Source organism: Galeopterus variegatus, unplaced genomic scaffold, assembly GCF_000696425.1.
Source record: "Galeopterus variegatus unplaced genomic scaffold, G_variegatus-3.0.2 Scaffold1793, whole genome shotgun sequence".
NCBI lineage: Eukaryota > Metazoa > Chordata > Mammalia > Dermoptera > Cynocephalidae > Galeopterus > Galeopterus variegatus.
In genome coordinates, this window is record NW_007727904.1 from 336,542 (window position 1) to 351,531 (window position 14,990).

Here is a 14,990-nt window from a genome sequence, read left to right on the forward strand (position 1 = left end):
ATATGTGTGTGAAGTCAAGTTATTTTATAAATATAAAGAACTCTTTGAATGTTATTAAACTAAGATTATTCTGTAGTATCAGAAAGGGGAAAATAACTAGTAATTATGGAGAAGGAGAATTTTTTTTAGGATTAAAGATAAGACATGATTCGATTTCGTTATTACTTTTGTAGTAGTGTTCTCTAGACATGGCAATGTTGATGTGGGAAAAAAGGGCATAATATTTTTATACTCCATTATAGAGGCCAAATTTATTAGGAGCCTATTTTTTAACTATCCATTTTAGTGATTCACCCTGTTTTTTTAAATTAAAAAAAAACCACCATAGAAAGAATTTTAATATATGGGTTACATAAATGAAGCACGATTCTATGATAAGACTTATTTTTTTACAGAAAACCATAGAACTTAACCAAGTACCGTTTCTTTTCAGATAGTCATTTTCAAATGCCAAACATTGATTCTGTCAATGCTATTATTGCTTAATTTATTGTTAGACTTGCTTTTGGAACCTTTAAGAAAATCTTTTAAATATCCTGTTGACTGCCAGTGTTTCTCTCTTAAGGGCCAAACATCTTTAAAAACCTAGCCTGACAAGGATAGTATTTTATTTTATTTCCCAAATAGGGGCTACTCTAGAATGATGAGATTACTTTTGTAATTTATAGAAAGAAGGCATTTCTAAAATGTGTTCTAGAAGTGTTTACAATGAGTATCATTGATGAAATAACTATTCACTTTTGCAGTGACTCCTTTGAAAAGAAGCAGTTATTTGATGTCTAGTATATTAGCTTTAGTACTCAATAGTTTTATTATATATATAATCAGTAATCATTCTTCCTCATTCAGCATAATCTAACTGATTTCAAATGAATGCCCGTAAGGTTTTAAAGATATTGTTTAACAAACAAAACTTTAGGGGCCGGCCCGGTGGCGCACTGGATAGTGCGCCGCTTGGGAAGCGCGGCTGGCGCTCCCGTCCGAGGGTTCGGATCCCACATACAGACCGGCTCCCGCTCACTGGCTGAGCGAGGCGTGGGAGCAACACCGAGGTTTGCAATCCCGTTGCCGGTCTCCGGTCCGGTACGGGGGCAACACTGAGGGTTGCGATCCGTTGCCGGACATGGAAAAAAGATAAAAGACAAAAAAAAACAAAACTTTAAAATGTGCAATAGTGCACCTTAGGGTCCTATTGTGTATTCTAATGAAGAGTTGAAAAGATCGACTTTTTTTTTTACACTTTGGCCAAAATTTTACAGGGAATCATTTTATTTACCCCTCTTGTCAAAGGGCAGAAATAAAGCATAAGGGACTGGCTGGTTAGCTAATTGGTTAGAGTGCAGTCTTGTAAACAACAAGGTCAAGGGCTTGGTTTCCCGTATTGGCCAGCTGCCAAAAAAAAAAAAGGAAATACAGCATATGAATACATTGAAATGTAGAATAAAATCACATGTATGTCAGCCTGCAAAATATATTGATTAAATATGTTAAATTGTTTTACAGTGAAAGACTTATTTTAGTTTTTGACATTCAAATCTGAAGTGCAATATTCTTCTTCTTTTTTTTTTTTTTTCTTCCTTTTTTTGTCTTTTTTTGTGTCCGGCAACGGATCGCAACCCTCAGTGTCACGCCCGCACCAGACCGGGACCGGCAACGGGATTGCAACCCTCAGTGTTGCACCCACACCTCGCTCAGCCAGTGAGCGGGAACCGGTCTGTATGTGGGATCCGAACCCTCGGCGGGAGTGCCGCCGCGCTCCCAAGCGGCGCACTGTAGCAGTGCGCCACCGTGCCAGCCCGTGAAGTGCAATATTCTTCTAATATTATTTATTTAAAATGCAGAAATTCATTCTGAGCTTTAAATTATAAAAATATGCTAATAAATTTTTCAGTTCTTTAGTGATTATTTTGACAGTTTCATGTGTTAATGATAATATATTTTGAAAGTTGCTGGTATTCATAGAAATAGAAAAATGATACTATATGTATTGTCTCAAAAACTACCTTTATTCTGCTAGGGAGCAAGCTTTATTCGTTGCATCAAACCTAATTTAAAGATGACAAACCACAACTTTGAAGGTGCTCAAATTCTGTCTCAACTTCAATGTTCAGGTATTTCTGTATTTTCATAATCTGTGTCAGTGTGTGTCAGTAGTGATAGCTCAAATACAATTTAATAGGTCTGATGTTTTCAAATAATTCACCATTATGTTAATTATTTTTAAGTGCAATAATATTTTTATCTTATATTTCCTTTAATTATAAGAAGACCATGGATGGCAAATTATTTGAGCAATATTGGGGTATGTTTTATTGTAAAATTAAAACTATTTTACATCATTGAAGTAAAATTTATAAAAGATCTTTAACAACAAACCTGGGTCTCTCTTAACTAGGCTGCTTTGTTATGGCCGTCTCAGTCCAGCAGCTGTCCATTTCTCATTCCCCACACAGCTAGGTCAGGAGGTGGGTTTTGCCCTCGGCTTCTGTGACATTTTTATGCATTTGATTAAACTCTCCCTTCCTACCCCTCGTCCCCCTGCCATGTCTGACCTTGCACAGGCACTAGGCTCACCTTTCTTCCTTTACTCCATGCCCGTCCTCCATCTCCACCCCAGCTACCCCTGTCTTTTCCCAAGGCATCAGCCTTCTCCTTTATTTACCTTTTGATCCAGCTTAGGCCCTTGACACGTCCTTAGACTCTCTTGCCTCTCTGACTCCTTATTTTGCTCCTCTCAGAGGCAGATTTACCTTGAAGTTAAGGTCATTTAAATTTCAGGGTCCTTTATTTAATAAGTCCCTTCCAAAGCCCTGTACTTAATTTTCTTAAAGAGCCCTTCGTAATTATATAAAAGCTTCAGCCCCCCACAAATCTGGATCTGCCCCCTGAACTTTAGCTGTTAATGAATCTAGTTTTGCCCTGTCTCCCTGTCTGAACAGGGTTGGTAGGTAAGACAGGTTGGCACCGTTTAAATGCCTGATCACTGACCTTAAAGGGCTCTCAACTTGCCCTGACAAGTTTCCCTGGTCAGCATGTTCTGTTCTTCCATGTGACTAGTTGGACCCACCCAGCTCTTCTCAGATCTCTGAGCCTCTGCCAGCAAATGGCCTCACCTGTTTACTGAAAAACCTAAAGCTTCACCTGTCTGCTACTAAGCACTTCTACCTACCTGTGTAGCTTTCTCTCCCCTTAAGAAAGCAGGAATTGCCTCCTTCCTCGCTGAGGCTTATAGTTCCTTAAAGCCCATCCTTTCCTACCTTCTCATGAATCTTCAGTACTGATTATGTATATTGAACTGTTAACTTTGAGGTGGATCTTTCCCATTACCACTTAAACATGCTAAAATCTCATCTCTGACCCACATTCCCTTCTACCTACCTCCCTTTTTCCTCATCTGTTTTTCTCCAGTTGTTCCTTTTCTCCAAGAAAAGTCTCCTTGTGATTTCTCAGTTTCCTGCCTTCTACTCACCTTTAACCCGAAGAGAATTCAGTTCTCACCTTAATAAAGTCATCAGTGGTTACTTTGATCCTAAATCAAGTGTTCATTTTGCAGTCCTTATCTTAGTGGGCTTCACAGAGCATTTGACTCTGGCCAATCCCTTTAATGCATCCTTTCCTTGGCTTCTGAAACAGCACCCTGTTTTTTTTTTTTTAATTCTCTGGCCATTCTCAACTCCTCTGCAGGTTTATTTTCTTCTACATGGATATTATTTTATAGAGTTTTTGAGGGTTTGGAGTAGGTCTATTTTTCTTCTTATTCTGTATTAATGCTGTGCAATAGAACTTTCTGTGACGATGGAAATGCTCTATATCTGTGTTATCCAGTATGGTCGTCACTAGACACTTCTGGCTGTTGAGCACTTGAAATGTGGCTAATATGACTTAGGTGCTGAATTTTAAATTTTATTTAATTTTAAGTTTTTAAAATTTAAATTTGGATAGTTATGTGTGGCTAGTACAGCTACAGGACGTGTGGCCTGTGACTGCCATATTGGACAGCCCAGGTGTATATTCTCTAAGTCTCTCCAAATCCCGTTGATGTGACCTCCTAAACAGTGAGTCCTAGTACTTCCTAATCCAAGCTGTCACCATGTCTCACCAGGACATTCTTCACACATCTTTGTCCACAAGTGTGCGAAGTTATAGGATAGTTTGATAGATGTAGAAATTACTGAGCCAAAGGGATACATATTTTCAAATTGCCGTAAAAAACGTTTCACTGGTTTATTCTCCTAGTACAAGTGTTTGTGTTTTCCTACATTGTCATCAACTGTACTATTGGTGTTTTACACCTTTGCCCGTCACATAGGTTAAAATTCAATCTGACTACATGTAAAGGCCATTTTCCTATGAGATTATTTTAAAATCAAAATTCACTCCTTTAAAAACTTATGGTTTCATTTTTTTAATTTAAATGTTTGACTAGCAGGAATTTCTTTAGGTATAAAGAGTGATGTAAGGATCTAATATTATTTTTGTTTTCCAAATGGCTAGCCATTTGTCATAACACTTTTTATTTAATAATCTTGTTTTCTCCATTGATTTGAATAGTCCCAGAGATTGAAATCTTTGTCTCGTTGTAAACAAAAGTTCTGGCATTATCTATAGCTGTTGAGCCTTTCTCTGCATATTTTCTGCTTTTCCTGACCTGAAAAGCTCACGTTGACTCAAGACTCAGATTAACCATTTAGTAGTAGAGTTAAACCAAAAATAAAAATATTCACCCTGTGGACTCATCATCTCAATAGACTGTTTTCTTTGAAAGATGAGTTAAAGCAGGTCTTTATAGTGAAGGAGTGAGCTCTACTTTGTTTTTCATTTGCTTTTTTTAAGCACTGGTGAAAACTTGTGTATTTGTCTGCTTTTTGGAGACTCTATCAGGAATCTTGTTCTAAAATGAACCTCTGGACTTGGAAAATGACCTAATGCCAACCTTTGCCTTATGTACTGTGATTGTGACACACAGATTCTAGCCAAAAAAAGAATATAAACTAAACTTGAGCTTTCTAGAGACCTCTAGAAAATAGTCATGCTTGTTTTAGAAGACATTTGACTACTACAGTTTTTAGGTGGTGGATAAGTTGGGACATATTGAGTATAGTTACGATATTTTCTATGTTATATTTCATTACTGATAATTCCTGTAAGTTATTTTGGCAGTGATTTATGTTTGTTTATGAATCTAGGTATGGTGTCTGTTTTGGACTTGATGCAGGGTGGTTTCCCATCACGAGCTTCATTTCATGAACTCTACAACATGTATAAAAAGTATATGCCGGATAAACTTGCAAGATTGGATCCAAGATTATTTTGTAAGGTACAGATGCTACCCAATTGAAATTTCTTAGCTATAAACTGTCTTTTCTATTAATTATTAATTGGCATTTAACTTTTTAACTTTTATTTTTCAGGCTCTTTTTAAAGCTTTGGGCTTAAATGAAATTGACTACAAGTTTGGGTTAACAAAAGTATTTTTTAGACCTGGAAAGGTAAATATATTTTTATTTTAAACTTTAACATCATGAACATGGATAGCTGGTGTTAGTTAATATTTTTAGTTATTTAATGATTTGTATTATTCTTGAGTCATGTAGTTACTAATAGTGTGAAATATATGTGTATCAATGTGCGTGTGCACCTCTTACATAATTTCCCTACTTATGAATACTTGGTATACAGTTTTTACAATTTTATTCAGATTTGGAAGTATTGGTATAGAATTTGGACTGGTAGTTTGTATTGACTTCTGTCAAACTCTAGAGTGAATGCATGTATAAATATTTTTGTATGTAACATGATTTTTAGGTTCACATATAATTCTGTTCTTTTAGTTTTCACAGGTTCTCATGCCAAGTCACAAGACTGAGTTATAGAATACTTCATAACTAAATATATTCAGAATATATTTATACAGAATACAATATTTAATATTATATAAATATTAATATAATATTAAATATTAATATAATAATTATATATAATTACATAAATATTTAATATTTATATTCTAAATATATTCAGAATAAATATATACAGAAATGTCTAAATGCTATTCATAATCTGTTAGTAATAACATTTCTACCATTCCTAACTTCTTTAATATTGATTGAATATTCTCCTAATTTTCGAAATGATTATTACTATATTTAAATAGCCAACCATACTTGTTCGACTTTGCAAAATCATTAATAAATGTCTGTAGTGTCTTGAAGGATAAACTAACAATAAATAAATCATAAATAAATCTGATTTCACATTTTGGGATGTGAGATGAAATGTGTGTGTGCATTACCACTATAGGCACTTCCCTGTAAATATTTTTATTGCAGAGGACCCATACCATTATCTATAAAAGAAAAAAGAGAAAATATATAAATGTTCATAGCTGGTTTAGCTTTAATCATGCATATTTAACATAAATTTAACGTTTCTCTTTTTTCAGACCTGTAGTAATTATTTAAGAATTAATAGCCTGTTAGAGAAAGCAGTTAGTCTTGTTTACCTCCTGAAAAATTAGTCAGAGGATTTGTTGAAAGCCTAAGGCAAAGACTCAAAGATCTTTAATCTCATTGTTATCTTTAATTTTGATTATAAGAAGCCATTATATTGATTGGTGTGTGACATACTTAATATTGTAGTGGGATATTTGGTAAAATATATAATGCATTTTATTCATTAATAACCTAATAGCTGTTTTATTTGTCTTGTCTGTCTCTTACTAGCAATTTCTTATCTCTGTCCAAAGTGGGAATGGGGGGTTGGGAGAGACAATAATTTTGGTGGTACCTGATACTGGATAGCTGACCTTCCCTTATCAAGAGCTAACGGTGGATATCTGAGAATGTGGGTGGGCCAATTCAGAGATATATTAGTACTTTTTCATTCTTTTCTCAATAAAGCCTTTTTGCCAGCCATCTGTGATTAAGTCATTTAAGATTTTTTTCCTGCTTTTATTGAATCTGCTGCCTAGCAGTAAGTAAGCTCCGTTATCCCCAAAAAACGATCCTGAAGGAAGGAAGAGAAAGGTTGCAGTTTGGGTTTGCTATATAGGTGTAACCCACTATGATAGGTCTAAGTAGTTGGCATGTGACCATTTCTAGAAGGTTACATTTTGGATTTGAATTCTGTTTATTTTGTTTGTCTCTGTGTGTTTAAACACGTTTATCTTTTAATACTGATAATAAATTATTTTACTTCCTAGTTTGCAGAATTTGATCAGATTATGAAGTCTGACCCTGACCACTTAGCAGAGTTAGTTAAAAGAGTCAATCACTGGCTAATCTGCAGTCGCTGGAAGAAGGTTCAGTGGTGCTCACTGTCAGTCATCAAATGTAGGTGTTTTCTTTCACACCAAGATCTTTCATTATTTTGGGTATGAAATGGTATGTGGAATGTGGTAAAGTTGTCTCAGAGGTGAATGCTGGGTAACATCATTCACTGCGACTTCTGTTCATGTTGTGTTCCTGGTTCTTCAAGCAACGCCTCATGTGTAGTAGGTGATAAGCTAGTATTTGTAGACTGGCTTTTAAAATTTTTTTGAGGGTGTGATACTTATTTTCTTTACCTGAATGTGTTATGAGAGTATTAATTTTATCATGTTATAAGCAGAACTCACTATCTTGATTCTTTTCTCTCCCCGCTTTCATCCCCACCACCATCCTCAAATCTCTCAAACAAACCAGAACTTTTCTCTTTCCTGCGTGGCATGTACAGTACACACACTAGAAATTTCAAGATTGTAATTGTCTTTCCTTTCTTATCTCTGGAATCTTGTCACCAAATCCTACTGATTCCTCCTCCAAGTATTGTACCTTCTTTCCTTTTTATTGCCAGTGCCTTAGTGGGGCTCCTTTTCTTTTCTTGCATAATAACTTCAGTAGCTCTCAAATTGGTTTTCCTGGCTTCCCAGAGTTATCTCACTCCACTAAAAGCCTTTTATGGCTCTCCTTCAGTAGAGGGCAAAGTCTGAATTCTTAGAATGTATTTCAAGACCATGTAAAATGGGCTCTCAGCTTACTGTTCTGGCTCTTTTCCTGCCATTCTCCTCTTAGAAGAGGGGAGAGTGTACTTTGACACTGGACTGAGCTGCTTTTGTGTGTGTTTCTGCCAGGCCATAGCAACTACTTATCTCAGACCGAAAACAAGGGTGTGGGGTGGAATATTTTTGGGTTATCTGAGAATCTGTGGCAAACCTTTAATTGTTGGTAGCTATGTGGGAACCGGTGACTTGGTTAAATTTATAATTACGCCCTGTATTTACCAGAGTACCTGAAATAGTGCCAGGCACATGAAAAGGATTCAGTAAATCATTCCTTATCAGTAGAAAAATAGAATTTCTTTGGCTTAATGAAAAGGAACCATACAAACAAAGAGTATTATTGAGGCCTTTTTGTTAGACAATTGTGAATATGAATAAAAAGAAAACTAATAAAAAAGAAAACAGAAGCTCTTTTCCCCATCATTTTCCAAGTAAAACATAAATGTATCTCTCTCTTCCCCGTCATTTTCTAAGTAAAATATAAATGTAGCTTTATACTTTGCATTAGGATGGAAAACATGTTATATTAAAATTGTGCTATACTACCTATTTGTGGACTGTGTTGTGCAGTGGTACTGAGGTCAGTAACCAGGCAGGGTTCTTTGCAGGATGTTAATAGGGAAGCTGTGAAAAAAATGTTCCAGGTCAGATCATTCTAGGAAATTCTGGGTTACTGAAGTTAAATAGATATCTTTACTGTAGTATTCTCAGAGGCTTCACTCATATGTTCATTGTGAATTTCCAAAAGGAGGTGTACTAGTGTGTGGCTTTTCCAAAACTCATTGACAGGTTAATTATTTTTTCAAGACATACCTATTTACATTTCTCAGGACAAATGTTGCCTATAACAGTTTGGGAAACAATAGTGTAGCGTAATAAGGAAATAATACATATAAAATGTAAACCTGCCCATATACATGATATGCTTTTTATTTTTAAGAAGTATAAGAAATTTTTAAAATGTTAAACTTCCTGATTTTGATGTCTGATATAACATGTTCATCAAGATTTCATGTGTATTGAGAATTGCTTTGTGGAAATTAGTGATTTTTTATATATTATATGTCTAATTCAAACTGAATAATTTTCTGTTATTTTATTTTATACTCTTACATGTAGTGAAAAACAAAATAAAGTATCGAGCTGAAGCCTGCATTAAAATGCAAAAAACTGTTCGAATGTGGCTTTGCAAAAGGAGACACAAACCTCGGTAAGATGAAAAGTGCCTAAGGAACCCTACACAATCTAATTTACATAATATAAAGTGGCAGTACAGTCAAAATGAAAAGCAGTTTGAATACCAAAGGAGTTTTCTCATGGTTTTTGTAAAAGGATGTATTAGTCTGTTTTTTGTAGTATTTACTTGAAATTAGTTAGTTCATTCATTACTACATTACTTGCCTCATTCTACAAAATGATTTGAAGTGGCTTACAAAAATGTAAACACTAGAAAAGATTGAAATAAATGTTGAGAGAATCTCTTATTCCAGTTATTTTAGAGATTTGAGTTTCTTGATAATGCAAATTGACATTGTTTTTAAAAAACAGTATATTAGTATTTACCATTAGTTTTTGACCATAATTTTTGAGATTATCTGTAGGAATTGTATTGTCTTGCTATAAATTTAACTTTTATTTCTTATTTGAATCTTTCATTATTAATTTAGACTTTTTTAAACTTGGAGGTCTGAATAACTATTGCTCCATCACACTTTTTCAGAGACTAGGGTAACTCCTTTAAATTCTTCTATAATGTGAGTTCTCAAATTTTCACTCTAAATACAGAATGCTTTAATCCTGTTGACAAGTGTGAATGTCATTCACACCAATATTTGATTATTTTAACCTTTAACAAGAGACCTGAAAAAGAGAATACTAAATAGTATTTAAAGAAGAAGTGAAATAGCCTGTTTAGCAATATCTATTTAGTGTTTTATTAATGAAAAACCTACCTAAAGCATTAAGCGGTAAACTTAAACTCTGACGAATTACTACTATCTCTACAGTATTGATGGCCTGGTTAAGGTGGGCACACTGAAAAAACGACTTGATAAATTTAATGAAGTAGTAAGTGCATTGAAAGATGGAAAACCAGAGATGAATAAACAGATCAAGGATCTTGAAATTTCTATTGATGCTTTGATGGCCAAAATTAAGGTATGTAATTTTATCCCAAATGACTTTGACTTTTTATGTGATTTAATATCTTTTGTTATTGGTACTGAAATTGTATAAAAAGTGTCTTTATTTTTTCAAGATACAAAATGTTAACAAGTACTGAGTCTCAGTGTTGGCAAGTGGATGCTCATTATCTTATTTTCTCTGCTCTTCTCTGTGTTTGAACAATTTAATAGCAAAAAGATAAAAAAGACAATTTTTATGTAGTTTTATCTGTTGCTAGGAAAGATATTGTCCTTCTAAAAGAGACACTAAAATATTTTGTTGGTAAGCTTTTACATAATCATGATTCAGAGAGGATTAATGCAGATTACAGTCTTATTCTATATGCATGCATTTTACATAGTTCTTTTCATAATATGCATTTAGTTTTGTATTGTTACAATTATGTTACATGCCTTGTCCATGTTAATATATTATCTTCATAGAGCTATAACATAATTTACTTAACTATTAGGAAAGTATCAATTAATTTCCTCCCCAGTTTTATAGGAAAAACACGGCTGCCTTTTTTGTTTTGATTTTGATTTATTTGATTACTAGTGGGATTGAAAATTTTTTCTATATGCTTGTTCATCATATTTCATCTGTCTCTTCATATCTTTTCCTTTATTATATTTTAGGGTCTTAATGCTTTTCTCAGCTAGTTTTATAGGTCAGTACAGTTATGTGGGATATAATAAATCCCTTAAAGTAAGCCTCTGTCATATTTGCTGCAGATATTTTATGTACAAGATGGTAAATCTCAGAAGTAGAAAGGAGAAAAAAGATCAGGAGAAGAATGAAAATGCTATAGAAAGATTTAGCTGATTTTACAAATCTGTCAAGGGCCATCTCTGTTTATGTGGTATCATTATCAGGTAAATTGAACACAGCTACATTCTTTTGAAGGCTAACTTAGCAAAATCATCCAATTATTTTGGATGAGTTTAGTAATTTCTTAAATATTCCTTAGGTACTTTTTGAACATTATTATTAAAGAGTAGTAAACTTTGGCTAAATTAGCTAAATTTTTTTTTTTTTTTTGTCTTTTTCCGTGTCCGGCAACGGATCACAACCCTCAGTGTTGCCCCCGCACCGGACCGGGGACCGGCAACGGGATTGCAACCCTCGGCGCTGCTCCCGTGCCTCGCTCAGCCAGTGAGCGGGAACCGGTCTGCATGTGGGATCCGAACCCTCGGGTGGGAGCGCCAGCCGCGCTTCCCAAGCGGCGCACTATCCAGTGCGCCACCGGGCCGGCCCTAAATTAGCTAAAATTTTAACTGCAATATGTTACCTTGTCCACAGCACACCCTTAGGTATTTTTCTTAATTGATAGGAAATAGAAGTCAAATATTCGTGTACAGAGATAACTAAAAAATTTTTTTTGGAATATTAATGTACAAACAGAATTGCAAAGATAATGGGCTTATTGCTTACCAGCTTTCCCAGTGTTTGCTGTATACATGCATAATGGAGTAGTTTTTCCTTTCAAAATTGTGGTTACAAAAGCACCTAACATTAACTTCGTCATCTTAACTGTTTTTAAGTGTACAGTTCAGTAGTGTTAGGTATATTCATATTGTTGAGCAACAGAAAAGGTAACTTTTTAAGTACATGTTTATTATTTTGTTTTTCAAGTCCACTATGATGACAAGGGAACAAATACAGAAAGAATATGATGCACTAGTTAAAAGCTCAGAGCAACTCCTCAGTGCGTTGCAGAAAAAAAAACAGCAGGAAGAGGAGGCAGAAAGGCTGAGGCGTATTCAAGAAGAAATGGAAAAAGAAAGAAAAAGACGCGAAGAAGATGAACGACGTCGAAGAAAGGAAGAGGAAGAAAGGCAGATGTAAGGAATTCATGTTGTTTTGAATTAGAAACTTAATAGTGAATTTTTGGTATTGATGGTGGTTAATGACTATTCTTTAAACTGTTCTTATTTTAATGAGCTAATTATAGAATAAGTTTGAAAATTGAGAGTTTAAGTTCATTTTATAATAATGATAACATAAAATGATTTTAACTAGAATCTGAATTTTGGTTGCACTCTTATTCCTAAGGATTTTTTTTTTTTTTTTTTTTTTTTTTTTTTTTCTTTTTCCGTGTCCGGCAATGGATCGCAACCCTCAGTGTTGCCCCTGTACCGGACCGGGGACCGGCAACGGGATCGCAACCCTCGGCGTCGCTCCCGTGCCTCGCTCAGCCAGTGAGCGGGAACCGGTCTGTATGTGGGATCCGAACCCTCGGGCGGGAGCGCAGCCGCGCGCTTCCCAAGCGGCGCACTATCCAGTGCGCCACCAGGCCGGCCCTTCCTAAGGATTTTTTAACTTCTTTTTAAAGCTATGACTTGTATCTTATTTTATAAGCTAGAAGAAAGACACTTCTACTTATGAAGTTTTAAAACTGATAACATTTTGGAAGATTGCCATGACAGAGTAGACAGAAGAAATATGAGTTATTTAGTTGGAGAGGGAGTAGAGGGAAAGCACTTGTAGTTAGGACCTTACAGTGAGGCTTTGTAACCAAATTAATCTAGAGACCATATAGGTTATAAAATATGTAAGAAGAATTACTATCAGTAGAGTTAGAGGTTAATTTGAATTCCCATTCTGTTACCTTCGTTTATTAGTTAAACTGTCTTCCGAGGGATTATCTATTAAATTTTTGAAGAGTTTTCTATTTTTTTGTTAGGAAACTTGAGATGGAAGCGAAGAGAAAACAAGAAGAAGAAGAGAGAAAGAAAAGGGAAGATGATGAAAAACGTATCCAGGCATGTACTTACTGGACGGAATTTTTATCAAAATAGTTCGACATAGTTATAAAGGAAGTGAAAATGAGGTCTTGATTTGCTAGATAAGCTGTCAATGGTTTATCCCAGAGACCAAAGGCAGTTTCTGAAGTGGTTATAGGAAGGGGCTTTGGAGGTAGGGAAGTAGGTTCAAATCCAATTTCTGTCACTGGAAAAAACTGTGATATTATTGCACAGGTCCCATTGAGTAACTGCAGGCCACAGTTCTCTCTCTGTAGAATGGGGATAAATAGTAGCATCAAACAAGTTAACACATGTCAAAGCATTTAGAACAGTGCCTCATTCAATAAATATTAGTATTGCTATTATACCTTGGGGAGAGTCAGATGAACTTTCACTTCAACATAATTGTTTCTTAAAATATTAATTTATAATGTTGTAGATACTGATATTAATAGGTTAGGATTAAGGTATTTTCTCTACCCCCAGTTTTTAAAAAGTCCTGTGTCTAAGAAGAATTGATCATGTATTTGAGTGTCTGTTTGTCTTGGCTTTTATATTATCCCCTAAGCATTACCAACACTTTAAATTCCTGACATATGTTATCTAGATGTTGGTGTTAATGCAATACCTGGGATACTCATATGATGTTGGGATACTCATAGTATAGCCATAGAATGGTGGAGCTGTGGTTTTCATACCTTCTCTTGGTTTTGGGTAAAAGGAAAGATAGAGATGTGTTTGAAGTGTAAATCAAAATATAGAAGAAAATATGTGATTAAACAATATATATTAGTAAAGAACTTGCATGAAACATTTATGCTTTCCTTTATTTTAAGTGATAGTCGGAGTGATCAGGTAGGCAAGTGAAGAACTCAGTGAAATGGCTTTCTGTCCTTGGCAGGCTGAAGTGGAGGAGCAGCTGGCCAGGCAGCGGGAGGAGGAATCCCAGCAGCAAGCAGTTCTGGAGCAGGAACGCAGGGACCGGGAGCTGGCTCTGAGGATTGCCCAGAGTGAAGCTGAGCTCATCAGTGATGAGGCCCAGGCTGACCTCGCGCTCCGGAGGTACTGGGGCCCCAGGTGGGGTGGGCACCTGATCCTTTGCTTTCTTCACCTCTTGATGCCTCTCATTTCCATGAGAAAGGGGCAGAGAAAATCATATTCCTTAGGTGCTGACATACTTAAAGTAAAATTATTTTTATTCACTTTTATACCCACAAGAATAGAACAATTGATTTTCCATCAAATTGTTATACTGTTGAAAAAATAAAACTGCAAGATTTCAGTTATTAGTACTCTGTTAAGAAAGCATCCCAACATTTACTCGGAAATTGACTAAAAGTATTGTGTATTGTGAAGACATCTAATTTCTAAATACCTGTCATCACACACTGGTGTAGAAATTAATGACTATATTGCAATTTAATATGTTTGAGGTTAGGATTTTTTATTTTCCTAATGCAAAATTAAAAAAAAAATGTCATATACCCTAAATGAGGATAAGTTTACCTTCCAGCGTCTCAGAATAAATGGGTTTCTCTTTCCAAGATGGAAGATTAATCACATTGAAACATTTTGGCTTCTTTGGTTTCTTAATTATTTCTAAATACTTCACAGTGTGGAGGAATATCTTATTAAAAGTTGCAGAAAGGTTTAATATAGTGGTTTCATTTTTTAAAAATTTAGAATGTAGAAACATTAGTTATTTTTATTACTTAAAAAAACAAAGCAAAACTAGTTTGTGGGCCTCCTTTATATGTAGATATGCATGTTATATATAAACTGAGAGGCACATAGATTTAATATATATAATATATAATCAAAGTACAACCACTAGATGGAGCTATTTCCTTGTGAAAAGAAACACCTTGGGTTCAAATTGCAAGGCAGTGGTTAGATTTTATTTAGCTAAAAACAAAGATAGGGGAGAAAAGGGTATGTTAAGTTGCCTTCACACTTTTTCTAGTATGTGATTCTATTGGGGAGCTCTCGGGTATGATTGTATGTGAAAGTATATTATATTTTAAATGAGCTGAATAGGGCTA

General features: G+C 35.1%; 1 protein-coding gene across 1 annotated transcript in view; it reads left to right on the top strand.

The window, feature by feature from the left end:
* Positions 1-14,317, top strand: part of LOC103595560 (unconventional myosin-VI) — a 116,759-nt gene extending 102,442 nt beyond the window's left edge. Inside the window, exons 20-28 of the mRNA XM_008578982.1 lie at positions 2,018-2,111; positions 5,187-5,317; positions 5,412-5,489; positions 7,202-7,331; positions 9,158-9,248; positions 10,045-10,195; positions 11,837-12,045; positions 12,888-12,966; positions 13,850-14,317. Of these exons, the coding sequence (XP_008577204.1) occupies positions 2,018-2,111; positions 5,187-5,317; positions 5,412-5,489; positions 7,202-7,331; positions 9,158-9,248; positions 10,045-10,195; positions 11,837-12,045; positions 12,888-12,966; positions 13,850-14,215 (1,329 nt within the window). The 3' untranslated portion in view covers positions 14,216-14,317. The remainder of the gene's footprint in view (positions 1-2,017; positions 2,112-5,186; positions 5,318-5,411; positions 5,490-7,201; positions 7,332-9,157; positions 9,249-10,044; positions 10,196-11,836; positions 12,046-12,887; positions 12,967-13,849) is intronic.
* The last annotated feature ends 673 nt before the right edge of the window (positions 14,318-14,990 follow it).